The 20889-nt window shown below is 42.2% G+C and overlaps 2 protein-coding genes across 5 annotated transcripts in view; one reads left to right on the forward strand and one right to left on the reverse strand.

The window, feature by feature from the left end:
• Positions 1-13008, forward strand: part of LOC121552256 (ATPase family AAA domain-containing protein 2B-like) — a 159972-nt gene extending 146964 nt beyond the window's left edge. For all 3 annotated transcript variants that reach the window (XM_041865017.2, XM_045211309.1, XM_045211310.1), the window contains exons 27-28: positions 6406-6534; positions 11568-13008. In XM_041865017.2, the coding sequence (XP_041720951.2) occupies positions 6406-6534; positions 11568-11609 (171 nt within the window). In that variant the 3' untranslated portion in view covers positions 11610-13008. The remainder of the gene's footprint in view (positions 1-6405; positions 6535-11567) is intronic.
• Positions 13009-15348: 2340 nt separating this feature from the next.
• The window catches only part of LOC121552257 (kelch-like protein 29), a 357810-nt gene continuing 352269 nt past the window's right edge, over positions 15349-20889 (reverse strand). For both annotated transcript variants that reach the window (XM_045211311.1, XM_045211312.1), the window contains exon 15: positions 15349-19640. In XM_045211311.1, coding sequence (XP_045067246.1) covers positions 19457-19640 — 184 coding nt within the window. In that variant the 3' untranslated portion in view covers positions 15349-19456. The remainder of the gene's footprint in view (positions 19641-20889) is intronic.

Genomic DNA, 20889 nt, shown 5'->3' on the forward strand with positions numbered 1-20889 from the left:
AGAACAACTCCAGCAGTCAGTCAGTTACAGTTGGAGCTGAGAACAACTCCAGCAGTCAGTCAGTTACAGTTGGAGCTGAGAACAACTCCAGCAGTCAGTCTGTTACAGTTGGAGCTGAGAACAACTCCAGCAGTCAAGTCTGTTACAGTTGGAGCTGAGAACAACTCCAGCAGTCAGTCTGTTACAGTTGGAGCTGAGAACAACTCCAGCAGTCAAGTCTGTTACAGTTGGAGCTGAGAACAACTCCAGCAGTCAGTCTGTTACAGTTGGAGCTGAGAACAACTCCAGCAGTCAAGTCTGTTACAGTTGGAGCTGAGAACAACTCCAGCAGTCAGTCCCCCCACCAAAGCACTATGCTGTTGAGTACAATCTCACCAAGCACTACTGGAGTCAATGGAATAATTTGACCTCCAAGCTAGAGAGAGAAGCCGGTTTCACTTCTGTCTGAGACACAATGTGTTTTACTGCTCTGTACTTCTCTTTGAAACACCTGCAACAAGTTTATTTTTAGAGAAGAGGTGGTCTGTAGATGAAGGTTGCCAAAGGTGTCAACCATATTTTATTCCCCACACCATGCCCATGACACAGCAAAGCCCCCTCACCATGAGCCTAGCGTCCGTACCAGATTAACTTCTTAACACCTGTTGATCATGTCCAGATCACATCACCAGACCAACCACCTGCCCCACGCTCTATCACGTCTTTCCATCATAGCCTTTCATTTGCAGTGACTCTGGCACTGAGTTGGTAGCTAGTGACACCCGTTCATCACGTCCCTCATAACACCTGTCGGTCATGTCCAGACCACATCATCAGACCACCACCGTCACTTGGCCCACTTTCCATCACACCATCATCCTACCCCTTCAGTCCATCATGTTGAAGGTCTGACGATGGCCTTTAACTTGAAGTCACTTGGCTCATTTGCTTTGGATGCTAGCCTCGTGTGTCTGTCTGAGTCTGTAGAGAGTAGCGAGTGAGGGCGCTGCAGAATTTGATTCCTCCGTTACATTCACATTAGTCATGATACAGACCCTGGACCCCTCTGATGTGTCAGCCTTGTGATACTTTATATGTGCCACATGTTACGCAACTTTGTGTGTGTGTGTCCTCGCGCTCCCAGTCCGTGTGACTTGGCAGTGTCCCCCAGGCATTTCATTCCTTTCTGGAGATTGGAATTCGTGTTGCAGAAGTTGCAAATCACCCACTACACTCCTCCCTCCCTCCTTCCCTCCCTCTTTCCGTTCATTTTAAACTTTGTAGATTTGATCTCTTAAAGCGTGTATAATTTATATTTTATCCTAAGCACGGGTAAGAAAAGATTACATTAAAATTAAAAGGGGAAAGAGGGGGTGAATTGCTCTCTTTTTAAAGACTGATTGTGAAAGCCTAATAACATCACTGGTAGTGATGGATACAGTGGCGCATCCAGTTACTCTCTCTCTCCCCCCACTCTCTTTCTGCCTCTTGCTTTCTCTGCCCCCTGTCTCTCTCTCTCTCTATCCCTCTCTCTCTGCCTCTCTCTCTTTCTCCCCCTCTGCCACCCTCTCTCTCTCTGCACTTAAATCCCAGGGCTAGAGCGGCATGCTCATCTGTGTGTTGTCTACCAGCCTACACAGCCATCTGCAGCCTTCCTGACACCAATACAGCTCTTAACACCAATTAAGAGTAGTGTTCAGCATTGCTCCTGATGCTGCGATCAACACTGGCACACGGTCCTCCATATTAAACGCTACGAAAGGGCCTTGAATTGCACCAAGACCTGATAGAGACGGGCAAAACCAGATAGTCAATCACACTTAATATAGCTATCATAACATATGTCCAGTGATCTCATAATATCAGCACATGACCATGATGTTTTTGCTCCTTCCCTTTCATAAGCATTCTGAAGGTTTTGTGAGGTTAATACTTATCACACGTTTAGTGTGAAATGTCCTTTACCAGTAAGGGATCATCACTGATTAAGGGCTGGTGTTAAGTATCAACGCTAACATTTATACACAAAAACCACCTGCTGTGCAGGGTGAGACATTTATATGCCAATGTAACACTCACATAAATGTAAGTCATCAGTGCTCCAGTTCAAAGCATTCGCGCCCCATGCTGTGGCTATTTCTGTACCCCGTCATAAGCTGTGACCTGGTCTCCATTTCAGACATTCAAAGGGCTGGGCTCTAGGAGTACCGTGTGTGTGTTTTGATAGTTGGTAGGGTGTGTGTGTTCCAGGATAGAGATGTTGGTAATAACTGGGTCCTGTTCTCAGGTTCAGTCTTATATTCTTAGGATCATAGACAGCCTGTCAGTGGCCTTGTTAGCTGCCTTTAATGGGCTGAAACATGCAGGGAACGCAGCCGTGTTAACAGTGTATGTATTGAGTTGGCAGTGTGTGTTTACAGATGGGTGAGTGTGTGGAGATGGGTGTGTGTGTGCATAGCTTTAGGTGTGTGTATTGAATGTATGTATGTGTGTGTCTGCAATGTTGGTGTGTGTCTGCAGTGTTGGGTGTGTTTGTGGGGAGACGTGTGTGCATGTAGAGTTGGCGGTTTGTGTATGTATGTGTGTGTGCAGTTGGCACACTGATGGAGTCATTTGCCTGGCCGCATGCTGTGCCTGAGCTGATAGGACAGAGTTTAAAGCCGCGGCTATGACACTTTTTCTTCCCGTCGTCTCTTGTTTCGTTCACTCGCTTGCTCTTTCTTTCGCTCTCTCACTCATATTTTTTTCTTGCTTTCCCCCTCTCTCCCTCTCCTCTGTTCCTCCTCCTCCTTCTCTGTACCTTAGAGGGTGCATCAGCAAAATGAAAGAGGGTAGAGAGCGGGAGAAGAGGCTGAGAGAGGACAGGGGGATAGAGATGTGCTGTGATGGGAAGGATGGTGGAGGGGAGACGTGCCTTTAATGGTCCGTGTCACAGCCCCCTTTTAACAGGCTGGATTACTGCTCCTTTGTGTGCTGGGAGCTCACTACCTCAGGGGGTCCGCTAGCAACACACACACACACACACACACCACTTACCCCCGCTGTCACGATTGGCCTGGGCAACTGGACAAAGGCACAGCACTCTGATTAAATCAGCGGGCTAACAAGGGGAGAGGGCAGGAGAGGGAGGGGAGAGGGCGGGAGGGGGAGATGTTTAGAGAGAGACGAAAGGTAAGGGATTTTAGGACTAAAGGGGATGAGATTAGAAGCAGAGGCCTAGATGTGGAGAGACTGGTTGAAAAGGAGGAGGAACGTATACACTGAACAAAAATATAAACTCAACATGCAACAATTTCAAAGATTTTACTGAAATAAATTCATTAGGCCCTAATCTATGGATTTCACATGACTGGGAATACAGATATGCATCTGTTGGTCACAGATACAGTTGAAGTCGGAAGTTTACATGCACCTTAGCCAAATACATTTAAACTCAGTTTTGCACAATTCCTGACATTTAATCCTAGTAAAAATTCCCTGTCTTAGGTCAGTTAGGATCACCACTTTATTTTAACAATGTGAAATGTCAGAATAATAGTAGAGAGAGTGATTTATTTCAGCTTTTATTTCTTTCATCACATTCACAGTGGGTCAGAAGTTTACATACATTAGTATTTGGTAGCATTGCCTTGAAATTGTTCAACTTGGGTCAAACATTTCGGGTAGCCTTCCACAAGCTTCCCACAATAAGTTGGGTGAACTTTGGCCCATTCCTCCTGACAGAGCTGGTGTAACTGAGTCAGGTTTGTAGGCCTCCTTGCTCGCACACACTTTTTCAGTTCTGCCCACAAATGTTCTATAGGATTGAGGTCAGGGCTTTGTGATGGCCACCCCAATACCTTGACTTTATTGTCCTTAAGCCATTTTGCCACAACTTTGGAAGTATGCTTGGGGTCATTGTCCATTTGGAAGACCCATTTGCGACCAAGCTTTAACTTCCTGACCGATGTCTTGAGATGTTGCTTCAATATATCCACATAATTTTCCTTCCTCATGATGCCATCTATTTTGTGAGCGGTCTTTCAGGTTATGTCGATATAGGACTCGTTTTACTGTGATATAGATACTTTTGTACCTGTTTCCTCCAGCATCTTCACAAGGTCCTTTGCTGTTGTTCTGGGATTGATTTGCACTTTTTGCACCAAAGTACGCTCATCTCTAGGAGACAGAACGCGTCTCCTTCCTGAGCGGTATGACGGCTGCGTGGTCCCATGATGTTTGTACTAGCGTACTATTGTTTGTACAGATGAATGTGGTACCTTCAGGCATTTGGAAATTGCTCTCAAGGATGAACTAAACTTGTGGAGGTCTACACATTTTTTTCTGAGGTCTTGGCTGATTTATTTTGATTTTCCCATGATGTCAAGCAAAGAGGCACTGAGTTTGAAGGTAGGCCTTGAAATACATCCACAGGTATACCACCAATTGACTCAAATGATGTCAGTTAGCTTATCATAAGCTTCTAAAGCCATGACATCATTTTCTGGAATTTTCCAAGCTGTTTAAAGGCACAGTCAACTTAGTGTATTTAAACTTCTGACCCACTGAAATTGTGATACAGTGAATTATAAGTGAAATAATCTGTCTGTAAACAATTGTTGGAAAAATTACTTGCGTCATGCACAAAGTATATGTCCTAACCGACTTGCCAAAACTATGGTTTGTTAACAAGAAATTTGTGGAGTGGTTGAAAAATGTGTTTTAATGTCTCCAACCTAAGTGTATGTAATCTTCCGACTTCAACTGTACCTTTTTAAAAAAAAAAAGTAGGGGCGTGGAAACCAGTCAGTATCTGATGTGACCACCATTTCCCTCATGCAGTGTAACACATAGAGTTGATCAGGTTGTTGATTTGTGTCCTGTGGAATGTTGTCCCACTCCTCTTCAATGGTGGTGCGGAGTTGCTGGATATTGGCGGGAACTGGAACACGCTGTCGTACATGTCGATCCAGAGCATCCCAAACATGCTGAAACATGAGGTGATGGCGGCGGATGAATGGCACGACAATGGGCCTCAGGATCTTGTCACGGTATCTGTGCATTGAAATTTGCCATCAATAAATGTGCCAACGTTGTCCTTAGCTTATGCCTGCCCATACCATAACCCCACCGCCATTGTGGGGCACTCTGTTCACAATGTTGACATCAGAAAACCGCTCGCCCAAACGACGCATAAATGCTGTCTGCCATCTGCCAGGTACAGTTGAAACCTGGATTCTTCCGTGAAGAGCACACTTCTCCAGCATGCCAGCGGCCATCGAAGGTGAGCATTTGCCCACTGAAGACGGTTACGACGCCAAACTGCAGTCAGGTCAAGACCTTGCGCTCAGGTGAAGAAGCCGGATGTGGAGGTCCTGGGCTGGCGTGGTTACACGTGGTCTGCGGTTGTGAGGCCGGTTTACACGTACTGCCAAATTCTCTAAAAGACGTAGAGAAATTAACATTAAATTCTCTGGCAACAGCTATGGTGGACATTCCTGCAGTCAGCATGCCAATTGCACGATCCCTCAAAACTTGAGACATTTGTGGCATTGTGTTGTGTGACACAACTGCACATTTTAGAGTGGCCTTTTATTGTCCCCCGCACAAGGTGCACCTATGTAATGAACATGCTGTTTAATCAGCTTCTTGATATGCCACACCTGTCAGGTGGATGGATTGTCTTGGCAAAGGAGAAATGCGCACTAACATGGATGTAAACAAATTTGTGCACAAGATTCGAGAAATATGCTTTTTATGCATATGGAACATTTCTGGGATCTTTTGTATCATCTCATGAAACACGGGACCAACACTTTACATGTTGCATTTCTATTTTTGTTCAGTATAGATACAGTAGTGAGATAGATGGGTAAACGAGAGTCATACTTCTCTCCAAGTGTTCAGAGAGTCACTGTGTCATTATTTGCAGTTGAAAGAGAGACATCCCCTCACTTTAATAATCCTGAGGAGCCCACGCTTTGTTCTTCTGACACACCTCATTCCCCATCAGTTTCTTTTTTTCCTGCCGTCTAATGACTGTAAATCTAGTCGCTGTGTGATTGCTATTTCAGTCTGCATTTTGAAACACACACACACACACTGTGGCAAGCTGAGACTGATCGGGTCAATTGAAAGGGTCTTTGACTGTCCAAAGTGCTTAATTAAAGTAGCAGACAAATGTAAACACTGAGCTAATTATGATTAGCCTTAATTAGCTGTCCCTCTGATCTTAATTGCTTTTGAATAAAGCTGACCTCTCTGTGTGCGAGAGAGTTGCACACGTGATGTGAATGCAGGGTATGCGTTTATATTCCCTGTTGAATTAAATGCTATATTTGTGTTCTGCTTGTGTGTGTCTATGGCTTGAATGTGTCCTCTCTAGAGGGAGCTTGTTGTTTCTTGTGTATAATAACATTGTATAACGTGAGTGTTCTCCTCTCCCAGGCCCTCTTGGACACAGTGGTACAGAGGAGTGAAGGCTACAGCGTGGAGCGCTTGGAGAGACTCTTCTCTCTCCTCAGTCAGTGCATCTACCAACACCGCCTGGACTACGACAAGACACGGCTACAAGAGGTTAGACAGACACACACACTTAGCTACAGACACACACAGAAAAAAGCTTATTTGATCCTTCAAATGCTCGCCTGTGGTAGATGTGTGCTTGGTTCCTGAAAGCTAAAATGGAGTTTGAAGGTGTAAGAATATTCTAAGATAAATACACAGCACAGAGGACTAGAGGTCAAGAGGGAATTAACGATCAATGGAAATTGTTTTTCAGTTCAACATCTGTTTAGAATCGGTGTAGGGGTTCCAACCAGGGACTCATAGCTACATGTGGCAAGTCTCATTGGTCCAAATAGTCTATACATTGAGCCTGAAACGGGAGACTTGGTATTTGGCCGTTGGCCCAATTTTATTGCAAGGAATTCTAATTGGTCAACCACAGGCTTGGGTATAAACTACATCCTGTCTTTTTGTTCAGTGGCGTAACATTGAGGACAGGGAAGAATGAACATCTACCATCTACTTTCCAGCATAACAACTATGATTTGTTCTCTTTGAATAAATATATTTTTCTCCTCCTGATATGCTTTGGGGTCTGTGTTATTGAAGAATAACATCAACTGCTAACAAAGGCTATTACAGGTGTAAATGTAGTAATGACTGTAGCACACTGAGTGTGTCAGTGACAGAGGGAGTAGCCAGTGTTGTCGTATTAACTAGAGGCATATAGCGATGTCTCTGGCTAGTGCCGTCAGTGGAGAGCGGGGGTGCTTCTTTGGATACACTGGACAGACAGACAGGCTGGCTGGCCGCCCGCTGGAGAGAGGAGGGTTGTTTGTATGCCTGGTCAGTGTTGGTATTTCTCCTGTCCATGGAACGTGAGCGGAGTTGTATCTTTTAACACAGCAGCTTAACAGATCAGGCACGTCTACAGCACATCAACCCAGCCGGCTAGAGCACATACACTAGGGGTGTAACGGTTCATCAACCCCACGGTTCGGTACATATTGCTGTTTTGGGGTCACGGTTCTGTTTCGTACAGCGGGAAAATTAAATGCCACCAGTTACTTGTAGCTAATTTTGGTTTATTTAAGAAAATCCCAAGTGTTGGTAATCCTGACTCAATATATGATCATGAGTCATATAATGCCTGATGAGAGCACAATCAGGAATAACTTTCTTAAATGAAAACACACGATTACTCAACAACAACACAAAAAATAAAGTGCAATGTACGTGTGAAATCCATATGTAAACATAGCTCAGACATTGTATAGGCCTATGCTATAATGTTGTTGTTTTTTTACAAAGAGAAAGGGGGCGTGTCTGTAGCACGCTACTTCTCATTTCCTGTCACTGTTAAGTAGCTTTCTGTAGCCCTGGAGGTCCATCCATCTGTAGTAAGTGCAACACAGGGTGTATTTGCCAATCCATTGACAACTTTGGTTTTAGCCTGCTTCTATAGAGTCGGTACTACCGGTTTGCTGAAATGGGTGTGAGGGCGAAGTTCGTAACGTGACTCGAGCACTTTCACGAGGTGCTGAAACCCCTTATTCTATTCAACCACTGAGAATGGGCACATAGCCGTGGCTGTAAACATACCTATTGCTCTTCTTTGGCCCAGTCAAAATCAGCTGCGAAGGGTTGCTTGAATGCGGAGGGGAGATGAAGTTGTGTTGTTATTTTGTGATTCCATCTTTCTCCAGTGGTAGGAATACTGGGGTGATGGTGGCGTAAATGTATCAACATGTCTGAGGCATTGGCAGCTGCATAGGCTATTCTCGTTGAGCAGTGGCAACATACTTTCTCTGTCCATCACCGTTATAATCTTCTTTGAAGCCAAAATTTTAACAATGATGGAGAATCCTACTGGTTTATCGACACCACCACTCGCCATCGTACAGAAGTAGTTCCCGGCTGCGCCTCACAATAGTACAGTTTGAAATGCTGCAATTAAGATTAGAATTTTGATTACAACTTGCGCATAGGCTCTAGTTTTAAAGGAATAGCCTGAAATGTTTTTTCAGCTCAGATTTACCCGAGGCATACAACGCAGTGTATGCATAGCCTATAGGCCTAGTGTATTTATTTTTTGATATGTATTCATTCGGGTTCACAGATTGGGCCAAACCGAGATCCCCATACCGAACGGTTCGGTACGAATACGTGTACCGTCATACCCCTAACAGACACACACATGCAGACAGACACACTAGCCCTTTAGAATGCACTTAGTTACTTTCTGTTGGTAAGATATTTGTCTCTTGTTGTCGTCCATCATCTTGTATGTGCTTGGCAGGGCATGGGGAAATGGTACATGTTGTATAAGAGCTCTGTAGTCTCTTGCCGTGGTCTGACTACTACCTATTCCTAGACGGAATGTTCTCTGATGTTCTGGAGAGGTGAGGCGGGGGAGAAGAAAGGGGAGATGACAGTGCACACTGCGCATTGATGTCCAGCGTTAGTCTGCCTCAACTTATGACAGTGACGTGTGTGTGTGTGTCAGAGCTGGTGGTCATGGTTAGTGGCAAGCTGTGGGAGCGCACAGTTGTCTGTACGCCCATGGAATGTGTTTTGAGGTGTGTGTGTATCACAGTGATAGGGTGTGAACTTTAAGCCACATTCTGAGAGAAGCAGGGCGATGGAGCAGGGTGTCTTTCCGATACCTCAGGAATGGTGGGTGTTAAAAGCAGGTAACCCTGATGACACACACACAAGTAAGTGTTAAAAGCAGTTGTGTTCAAATCCATGTCGAAGTAAAGATTTCTGGAGGTTTTTCTTCTCAGATGCAGTGGGAATGGGTTGACTACACTGAGTATACCAGACATTAGGAACACCTTCCTAATATTGAGTTGCACCGCAGAACAGCCTCAGTTCATCGGGGCATGGACTCTACAAGGCGTTGAAAGCGTTCCACAGGGATGCTGGCCCATGTTGATTCCAATGCTTCCCACAGTTGTCAAGTTGGCTGGATGTCCTTTGGGTGGTGGACCGTTCTTGATACACACGGGAAACTGTTAAGCGTGAAAAACCCAGCAGCGTTGCAGTTCTTGACACAAACCGATGCGCCTGGCACCTACTACCATACCCCATTGAAAGGCACTTACATTATTTGTCTTGCCCATTCACCCTCTGAATGGCACACATATATACAATCCATGTCTCAATTGTATCTAAGCTTAAAAATCCTTCTTTAACCTGTCTCCTCCCCTTCATCTACACTGATTGAAGCGGATTTAACAGGTGACATCAATAAGGGATCATAGCTTTCACCTGGTCAATCTGTCATGGAAAGAGCAGGTGTTCTTAATGTTTTGTACACTCAGTTTATATTGCACTAGGCCTCAAAGGGCTTTAAAGTGTATAGGGGAAACTCCCCTCATCCACTTACAATTTCGTATTTTATTAGGATACTTCATGACATTGAGAATAACACCTCACTTCACCATGTGAGCGTATGCTTCTTTTGGAGTGCTTTAATTAATTGAAGACCTGTTAGCAAGTTTGTGTTTTCAGTGGTAATATTCAAGGTATAATTGTCTATACAGATGTAATGCATGTGCTACATAGACAGTATTTTTTATTTTATTTTATTTAGGGTGTAGATCAGCTTTAATATTGCAGATAGATTGTAACTTCCATCAATGTAATTGTCTGCATCACTTCCAATCCCCCATGTTTTTTTTCTCGCATATATATATATATATATATATATACACAGTGAGGGAAAAAAGTATTTGATCCCCTGCTGATTTTGTACGTTTGCCCACTGACAAAGACATGATCAGTCTATAATTTTAATGGTAGGTTTATTTGAACAGTGAGAGACAGAATAACAACAAAAAAATCCAGAAAAACGCATGTCAAAAATGTTATAAATTGATTTGCATTTTAATGAGGGAAATAAGAATTTGACCCTATTTGACAGCTTATACATACTATATACATTTTATGGACACAGTCAATTGTTTGTTTTTACTCCTGAACTTCCTCAACCTCTCCGATCATTTTCATGATGTCCATCCAGTTTGCTTCTATATGCCATATCTTTCTAACTGTGCTCTTTCACAAAAGCTCTCAACCTATAACCTATATACTTATTATGGACACAGTATGCTTTACATGAGTTATCTTGTTGTTGTTAGTTGTTGTTATTAGTCCCATCCTTCAGCTCCATTCAACACCTCCCATCTATCTCTTAACACCATCCATATTGGATTTCTATTTGCCATATATTTTTCAACTGTACTGTGCTGTTTTACAAAAGTTCAGAACCCTTCTATTCTCATTGTTTCTACAGATTGTAAATTGAAAATAAACATTTTTGCAAAAATATTATTATATTATTGATCGATTGACTATGACTTTTCAGATCACCCAGTAGTGCTATCTGCAGGGTTAGCTCCAGGTAAATATTGCAATCCTTTAGCTATTCCTGGACCTGTGTCCAAAAACAAGCTACAAATGGACAGTACCAAAACAAATGATCTAATGATTCTGTCTCTTCGCAGCAAAATCTGCAGAGCTAGGAAGATTGTATCCCCCATATAAATAACATTCTATTGGTAGCAAGAATTTTGTATAATAATTTAAATTGAAAAATTATACGTTTTGAATCCGGCGTCGTTTTGCGTATCAGTTCATTAACACTATGCCATGGAATCGGTACGTCAAAAATGTCTTCCCAACTATTTTGCAATATATATGGGATGGCTGTCAATCCTTTGGTCCTTAAATGAAACTGGTATACTTTTTTATTAATCACAATTTTCTTTAACCAATCATGTTCTTTAATGCAGGGCCGACAGACAAGTTCCTTGCTTTTTCCCCCTTCACTTTCCTCTTCCATTTTTGCGGTAATGCTGCAATTATTTGGTTGTAATTTTGGGTAGAGCAGACATTTCCATATGTTTTTGTTAGCTGCATCTGCAACATAACCCCACCAGTCCTACCTATGATATCATTTACGAAGATTATATATATATATATATATATATATATGTATGTATGTATGTATGTATGTTTTTTTTTTATCAATTAGTATCTTTGAGTTTAACCACAATATTTGTTGACCTGTTTGTTTTGATGCTTTTGTTTTTCAGGAGATGGAGAGGAAAGTCCAGAATTTCATTACATTCCTGTGAGACAGCCAGGTTGACCCTGAACACACACACACAAGCAGGACAGAGACCAGCCTTTGAGCCAAGTCCTTACACACAGAGCAAATATAGAGCCCTGGTCTTAACGTGAGCAACAGAACAGGGGGAAAAAGAGCGGAGAAGAAGAGGAGAGACTTTTCTATGGTGCTATAGTCTCAGGGACCCTGGTCAGACCCAGTCTACAACCAAACAGACTCCTGGACACGCACACACGAACGGTGAAACGGGCGTTCCTGGTGCTATCCTAATCCTTGCTGCTCTTGAGAGTATCTCGGAAACTAACCAACAAAACCGATTGGGTGATGTCATATCTTAACGACGGCCTACTTTTGAACTGGTCATACGCACATGAGCGCGCACACACGTAAACTACATATGTGCTTAGTTATACATGCACATACAGTAGTCACATGTACGTCTACACACACAGTAATCACATGCATAGATTGTCACCAGCAGTGCGAGTATGTGCAGTTAGCTTGGCGGTTGAGACAGTATCCGGTCTTGTTACCATTGTTGAGGCCATGTCATCTCTCAGTACAGTACTGAATCAAGATTATAGGCCAGTCATCTCATAGATACAACAGCTTACAGATCATACTTAGTCATTAAAACAGCTTGGTTTGATTAGCATCTGGATCTAATCAATCATTATGATTTATTTGTTTTTTTATTGTTATGGATCTAATAACCACCCTTCTCACTCCAAACATTGTCCAATGTCCATTAAATGTTTTTAACATGACCATACAGTAGGGTAAAGTTGAAACCGCTGGGTAGAATAAATTGCCATCATGTACATGGATTACAAAAACATCGAATCCCCCTTAATAAACGTGTTACTGAAATGCATCAACGGGAACTTGCCGTGAACATCAAACTAAGTCTTTATTTTTTTTCCACAGTCATAGCAAACAGATTGACATGTGCTGCTTGTGGTAGCTGAATCACAGCTCTGTCTGTAATTATGTGTAATTTCTTTATTCCACACAAGCTGTGCCCTGCTAATTTTTATTTCCTGTCAATCCACACCTAACTAACTGGAGTAACTGGAAGCAATTCATATTGAATTAGACACATTTTGTAGTTTGCACTGCCTAGCATGTGCCTTATTTAACCCCCAATTAACTTTCATATTTCTGAAAGAACAGCTGTTAAGGTTTTTATCAACTGCTCTGTTCCATGTAATGCAGTATAGTGAGTTGGATGTAGAAGTTCCCCTTAACTAACCACAGATCTACGATCAAATTACCAAACTCCTAATTTTAACGGTGGTGTAATATCTGACCCAGGACCAGTGGATAGAAGTTACTTTTACATTTTAGTCATTTAGCAGACGCTCTTATCCAGAGCGACTTACAGTTAGTGAGTGCATACATTTTCATACTGGCCCCCCGTGGGAATCGAACCCACAACCCTGGCATTGCAAACGCCATGCTCTACCAACTGAGCTACACGGGGGGCCAGTACCAAACTCTGCTTAGCCCACAGTAGGAAAGCAGATCTGCTGTTAGTCAGTATTTTCCTGCCCACATGAGTGAAAAAATTGATTTTGAGGACAGTAGGTTTTTTATTATTACTTTCATGTGGAAGGATGCCACAAATTAGTCACAGCAAACGTGGTGCCAATTTCCCCCCAAATAAATGTCCCTCAAATAGGTGCTGAGTTTGTGTGACTATTTTGAGTCGACATTCAAAGGAAAACAAATCTTAACTCTATAAATATTTAGATAAGCAACTTACAGTTACCTATGTATTATGTTGTGCATTTGATTTAAAAAGAACATGTTTTTGAATTTTATGATACGTTGGAAACGATGTTTGGATTGTTATTGCATTGATTGTGAAGCTTCTGACCATGAACAAGGCCATTTAAGGCAGTGCCCTGTTGTTGAGGTGTAAAACAGCATTATATTGTTTGTTTCTTAATTCATTTGTTGATGCTTTTGTTTTTTGATTGTCTACGTCTAATCCATGTTCACCTTGTGGTAAAGATAGGCATTTTTGCCTTTCAACTTTTTCTTGTCTTTCCTTTGGACATGGATGAGTCCATGTTTTGACGAGATATGGCCAGCATCAGTCTTTCACATCCACATCACTGTTAAAAGGTGGACTCCGCAATATGACATGGTTGCAGAAAGTAAACAGCATAATGGAACAATTTCCGCAACAACTAAGAGTGTTGAAGCGCGAGGCTCATCTTCTCCACTGTTTTGGTGCTCTGGCTACCAGCTGTGAAAAGTGAAGCGAACCCTTGCACATGTGCAGATACTGTGTAAGAGTGAAGTCTTGCATCTCGCTCATCTCAATATCTGCGGTGCTGCTCGTGGCAATGGAATTTCGCTGAGCCTACCTTTTAATGCCAGGGTTCTTCAGGTCCTGGAGAACTACTAGGTGTGCAGGCTTTTGTTCCAACCATATCAACTAACTAATCATGGTCTTCTTCAGTCTGGACCACAATTGGGCTGTAACAAAATCCTGCACACCTAGTACTTCTCCAGGATTGGAGAGTTGTAGAGCCCTGCTTTATGCTGATCCAAACTCCAACCTCTGGTGCTTTCCAGCCTAACTCCACGTCTGCCTTCTCTTGGATTGCCAGGTGAAGAAGTAACTATTGAAAATAAATAAAAATGAACATATGCAAACTAGCATTGGAATACTGCAGAGATAGAGAAACCAAGCTACCTCAGCTTAATTTATTTTAATGCTAATAAGACAAACTGTTTACTGGGCGCAAACAGTATTTTGCCATGTTCCAAACTATTGTCACAACACTCGTACAGCTACGGTACTGGATAATCAGCAGAAGTTCTGTGGCTGCCGCGGTTGTTTGGATGGATCACCTTTTCTGTTTTTGTTACTTGTCTATATTGCATTTGAGCCGAGACTAAACATACAGCATTTAATTTCAAGGAAATGTCAAACTGTATATTTCACTTCTGTAGACCGAGACGTCCTAAGTTAGTTTTTCTTTCAGATCGCAGTACTACACTTATTCGCTGGTCTTGTCCATCTAACCACAATCTCCTTTTTTGATTTGAGGGTGATTGTTTTTGCAGACTTGAATCTCTTTCTCGTGGTGTTAATTTTTTACATTTTATTTAATAACATTAGACATGTTTTTACGTCTAATATCCATTAAAACAGTATTTTTGTACATTAAAAAAGTATTGAAACAAATTGGCTAAAGTTGCTAGTCAGTTATGAGCTTAGTGCTGAAGTGAGGTAGCAGGTTTTGGGGAATAAAGAAGTTTACACGTGTCTCAGGTTTCTTCAGGCTCCACATGACCTTTCAACTTTCCTATTTATTCCATTGTGGTAATTGTTTCTTTAGTTTTTCTTTTAGTTTTGTGGTTATGGACTGTGGCATACTGGATGAGGCTGACATTGACTTATTGGAATTTTTACATCAAAAAACAATAGCGTGTTGGTAGTGTAGATCTTATTCTCGATGCTGACTCAATTTGGCAACCATCTTGTAAAATAACATCAGTCAAAGTTCGTCAGCATTTTTTTGTTCATGTCCCTTTGCCAACATTTGTTTGTTTTTAAGAATTGGGTTTTAAAATGTCATACATTTTTGTCATCCTCTCTTGTTATTTTTGTCAGTTTGGACAAACAACCAATTTTTGTCTGGTAGTTAAAGATGATTTAGTCCAGTATGTAGAAAGAACACAATTTTCCATCACAACTTAATTTAGTTTCTCATTTATACATTACTTACTGAGTTTGTCTTTCGTGTGGGATTTAGTAGGTTTTGTTTTCGTAGCATCGCCATGTTTAAGGATTTCTTCTTGAGGTTAAAGTTTATTGATCATCCTCTTCCCCATCAAGTGTTACTTTGGTGTAAGTTATATTTGAAATGAAAACTTTACTGTATTTCTGAAATAAACTGCTGTGATATACTTGAATAAAGGTGCAAATTGTACTTTGTCGAGTTTTCTTTCATTCCCTCAGTACTGGATGACCTTAATTGAGCTGTGCACCTGCCTGTCAAACGACTGAACATACTCATTTTGGCTTTGAAACTGATTCCTTTTAGAGGTTGAAAGAGGTTAGCTATACGCCTCAGAGTTGGATTGCCATGTTAAACATGAGTGATATTGCTAGGTTCAAAGAACCATTCACTCAACAAGGCTTTATTTATAAGACTGCATCAAGACCGTGGTTCTGCCATCCTTCTCTGGCATAATGGCTGGTTTCACTCAAATAAAAATTACGACAACAGTTATCATATTATGGTATATGTATTATGTTTCAATAACATTTGTTAATTTCTCCTTTTGTGGACAGATTTACAGACATACCTGGGCCAAACTTGCAAACATTAGAACAAGTTTTAAATTGAACCTGGACGTGATAGAACGCTACATTGTAACTGGTCCTATCAGATAATGCTATCCGGGATCCTTGGGAAGTCCCTACCCCATTGAAATGTTAAATGGTTATGGAACAGATAGCACAATGAGACCGATATTTCAGCGAATGTATAAATGTGAAGCATTGGGTTGCCGTTTCCGCTCACTACCAAATATGGTGATGAGAGGAAGCCGAGTGGCCGGCAGTGGGAGGAGATGGATTTTGGCCGACATTCTGCAAATTTTCTCATCGATGAAACACAGTTTTCTGTTTCAAAAAGTAGTCTGTAACAAACAGAGTGGACAGCGTTTTGTAGAATTTGCCAAAGTTTCAATTTTTGTTGTTTAGGAGTGCAAGGACGAATTGTTCTTGCACACGCACACTTCAGAGTAGGCGTTCCCTAATGGAAATTTGCATATAAATGCTAGAACGCGCTTGGCTGCCCACTATGATTAATTAGCTCTCATTGGAAACGACAGGCTCTGGTCTATCTTTGGTTATGGTTTAGGTATCCGGATAGCACTAACCATCACATAACCTGGCACACGTTAGCCCTATGCTTGCTAACCTCACCAAGTAGCAGTGGTTATTTCCTGTAACAAATTCTGCATCAGCCTATCAAAGCTCAAACTTTTTCTCCACAAACCAATGGCATTTCTTAAAATAGGTCAACCTGGCCACCAGAGGGATATATTTAAACCTCCAAAATCAAGGTTTACTTTTGTTTCCCTTCACTCGGTCTGTCTCAAGTGTATAGTGCCAATATTGCATGATCATCGCATCCTTGACAAGGCTGCAAACTCAATTTCGCATATATGACAAAATCCCACACCACACACGTGCTTTCACAGCAATAAAGATGCTATCACTAATTGGTGGCATGATGCACTAAGGCAGTAAACACAGAGACAGATATGGCTGCGAGTTCAAATCCCCCTTGAGGCAAGGTTTTTATTTGAGAAAAAAAGCTCCACTGTTGGTCCTTGAGTCAAATAATGCATATGAGACAAAGTAGATGATTATAAAAAAAGTATATAAAACATTGTACATGTAAGTGTAGCCTGCACGTCTATGTAATATTGTCCATAGAAGTTTAAATTATTTATGTATCGATGCCAGTAGTGTTGGTCTGCAAGAGAGACTTCAACAAGAAGCTCCTCATTAAATGTATATGTAAACTTCATTTACAAGGTTTTGGCTGCACTTCACTTCTCTTCAAAACACGATAAATGTAATTCAACAGTTCAAAGGAAAAAACTACATCTCAACTGGGATTCAAACTTGCCGCAAACGGCGAAAATCACCAAGTGCCAGGCTCACAACACTGAGCTAAACATCAAGTAAACATTTTTTACGTGTCTTAGTAACTTTGATTAGCAGATGGTGCTGTTTGACTGCTGTAAAGGACGCTCTCGTGGAAAAGTGTTCTATCAAGTCCAACTATGTCAACGACAGCGGAGGCTGCTGAGGGGAGGACGGCTCATAATAATGGCTGGAAAGGAGCTAATGGAATGGCGTCAAACAAATGGAACCCATGTGTTTGATACCATTCCACTCCATCCATTAACACGATCCTCCCCAATTAAAGGTGCCACCAACCTCCTGTGAACCGGATATAATCACGGCCACCTGGAGATGGGGGTGTATGCTAGTGGGTCTGGGCAGGTGTGATGTAATTGATGTTTGTATGATGTTGTCGTTTGTATGTGTATGTTTTGTATTGTTTATAAAATATCCAATAAAATCCTACCAATTTATTTTTAAATAATCACGGCCACCTGGTGAGGTTCGCATAGGGCTACATTTGCCAGGTTATGTAATTGTAACAGCAAACATGTAGCCTTTGATAACATGCAACTATGTCAACAAGTTTAAGCATCAGCCAATTAAAATCGAACTAAAACATCAGGCTCTATTCAATCTGTAAAGCTGAAGCGTTACAGATTCCGCGACAGAAATGTAAAAGGTAATTCCCGATTGAGCGACATATGAAGCGTGAATGCAGTCTCCGCTAAATCACGCTGTAAAGCTGAACTTCCGCGACGCGGATTGAATAAAGCCCTTAAACGTTTTCTAATATTCGCAAGTATGGCCCCACCATTTTTAGTCCAACCTATCAAGTTTTTTTTTCTAAAAACATTTATACAGAATCACCTTCAGGTTTTAAAATATACATTTTTCCTTCCCGTATTTACAGAATGTCCCCACAACCCTCATCCATACCCAACCCACCCAACAATGATATACAAATATAAAACAAAGGATGGAACAAAAATAAAGATGGAGGAAAAACAGAAATCTAGTGAAACATTTTGATCCTTGGAGCCACTGGTGGTTATTGTGCTTTGGCTGTGTGGAGGAGAAATGCCCCATTGGAGTGTCTTTCTCAGACTCTCTGGGATGTCATGATACAGGGATTCCCTCTCTGCCACTCCCAGGTAAGTCATCCCAGGTAAGTCATCTGACAACAGTGATGTTTCTGGCCCAAAAAGACACTGCAAGTATCCAACGTGTCCTTTTAAACCGAGGGGGAAACAACATCTAGACAAAAAACGAGGCTCCTCACTCACCAACTGTGGCTCTCTCTTGTCACAGAGTTTTGTTTCATGAATATGTTTCTAAAACCCTGTGGACTTCCTCATCCCTCCACTGTCCCTTTAAGCACTGAGACATCTGACCAATTCACCTGTCCTTCTAATGCCACTACTGAATGTCCTCATAAACCATGGGAATCCTCCAATTTGGAAAGAGAAGTTCCTCACTAACAGAAACCACTTGAGGAGTCAAAAAACAAAGACTGGGAAGGCTTTTAACATCATACTTGAGTCACGAACACATAACAGATAAGGGCCTTCAATTTCAATTGCGGCAATGGAACTAAATTAACTATTGGTATCAAACGGAAGAGAAGTTAGCAAGAAGCTGGGAACAACAAACCAAGTGGCCCTGTGCCTATATTATGAGGGGGTTAAGCTACACTATATGATACATACAGTAGCTTAGGCACCGGTACCTGACATGGCCGAGTGGTTCAAGATAAGATGCCTACATTCTGCACAGGGGGGTTGATGGGGGACTGGAGGGGTGGGGATAAAGACAACAACACTGGCATCAAGTCCCGGGGGGGTTTTAGTTGGATAGTCCAGTCCAGCGGTGCTGACTGATCGACCCCCAAAAGCTGCACACAGAGTGTCCTGTCCCAACCAGACCAAACCGGTCAGGGGGGAGTTTCCCGAAAGCTTCATAGCTAACACGGCACTTTGTTGCTCTCAACAACCCCAGCCCCACAGCAGAGAGAGAGTAACAGTAATTGTAAATGTTTGACAGTTCTGTGGGAAAAGTAAACGAAATTCGCCAAATGAAGCTGAAGCACTTTGCTGTTCTACAAGAGGCGTGGGTCTGGGTTGTCCAGAGAAATTAAAGCCACGTTGGCTACAAAGCATTCAGGAAACTCATTCATCCCTGAACCGATCTCAGCCACTCTGGATGTACTTCTTGATGACAACACAGCCGTGTCTGAAGAGAGGGCAGGGCAGCGACTGGAGGAGCGTCCAGTTGTTGGTGTGGGGGTCAAAGATCTCCATGTTGCCCAGCGCAGGACCCTCGCTGCTCACGATGCCCCCCGTTGCGTAGATCTTACCGTCCAGGATTACCGCACTGCAGAGAGAGAAACACATTTAAATATTACCATTTTTTAAATTTAGCAGACACTCTTATCCAGAGTGACTTACAGCAGAAATTAGGATGATGTGCCTTGCTCAAGGGCACATCAACCTAGTCAGCTTGGGGATTTCAACGCTGCCATACCAATGCGCCCATTTTTTGAGAGAGAGAGAGAGAGAGAGAGAGAGAGAGAGAGAGAGAGAGAGAGAGAGAGAGAGAGAGAGAGAAGCAGAGAGAGAGAGAGTGTGATCACTGAACTTGTCACATGCTCTCAACATGACAACATCGCTTTCCGAGAGAGATAATAATTAAAATGTGCCTTTGTGGAGGGAGAGAAAAGTTATGAAAAATATCTTTACAAATGTGCTCATTTGATGTGTGGAACAGAAACAGAGAAGTGTGTGGGGGGGGGGGGGAGGGAGGATTAACACATTAGCTGTAAACTGATTACAGTTTTGTAATCCCGCTGGGGGCTGGAGCAATCTCTATTTACATAAGGTATACACACACAGCTGAAAAATATACACACTCACAGCCCACAAAAACAAACATACCGACCACAAACCCACACATCACTGAGAGACACACACCATGAGATTATTACATAAAAGTAAATCCAGTCAGAAAAAAAAGCACAGCTGATCCAGATTGGACACAGTGCTGGCTAAAGCCCAACTTGGCTGTTAAAGATAAACAAGGACAATTCAGCCAGGGACTCAGCCACAAGGACACGAAAAAAGGAAAAATAGTATCCAGTTTAGTTTATAATGACTGCTGGTGCATAGGGCTGAGTGTGTGTGTGTGTAGTGTTTGTGCGTCTGTGTGTGCGTGATCATTTAGCTCCAGTCTTAGTCAGTCAGACCTAGCTAAAAGCTACATTTAGTGGAACAGCTGCTGGTGTGTGTGGGAATAGTTTAGCAATAATTCTGATAGCGTGATTTATGTTGTACATTTGCTACATAGACTTAGATCTCTGTCTGGAGCTCTGTCTTCCCAAATGTATTTCTGAGTATCTGTCTAGGGTGGATCCCTATGCACTGGGCCCCAGAGTTTGGCACTATACAGACTTGTGACTTGACTCGGAATCTACAGCATATGACTTCCGACTTGACTCAGACTCCTGCTTAATGACTCTTTGACAATGTTTTCTGAGACTGAATAAAACAATTCTAGCAGGATTCCTGTAGGAAGTTTGCATTCCTGTACTGACCCCTAACTTACAAACATTTATGGTGGTGGTTCA

Source organism: Coregonus clupeaformis, chromosome 36 (genome assembly GCF_020615455.1).
Source record: "Coregonus clupeaformis isolate EN_2021a chromosome 36, ASM2061545v1, whole genome shotgun sequence".
NCBI lineage: Eukaryota > Metazoa > Chordata > Actinopteri > Salmoniformes > Salmonidae > Coregonus > Coregonus clupeaformis.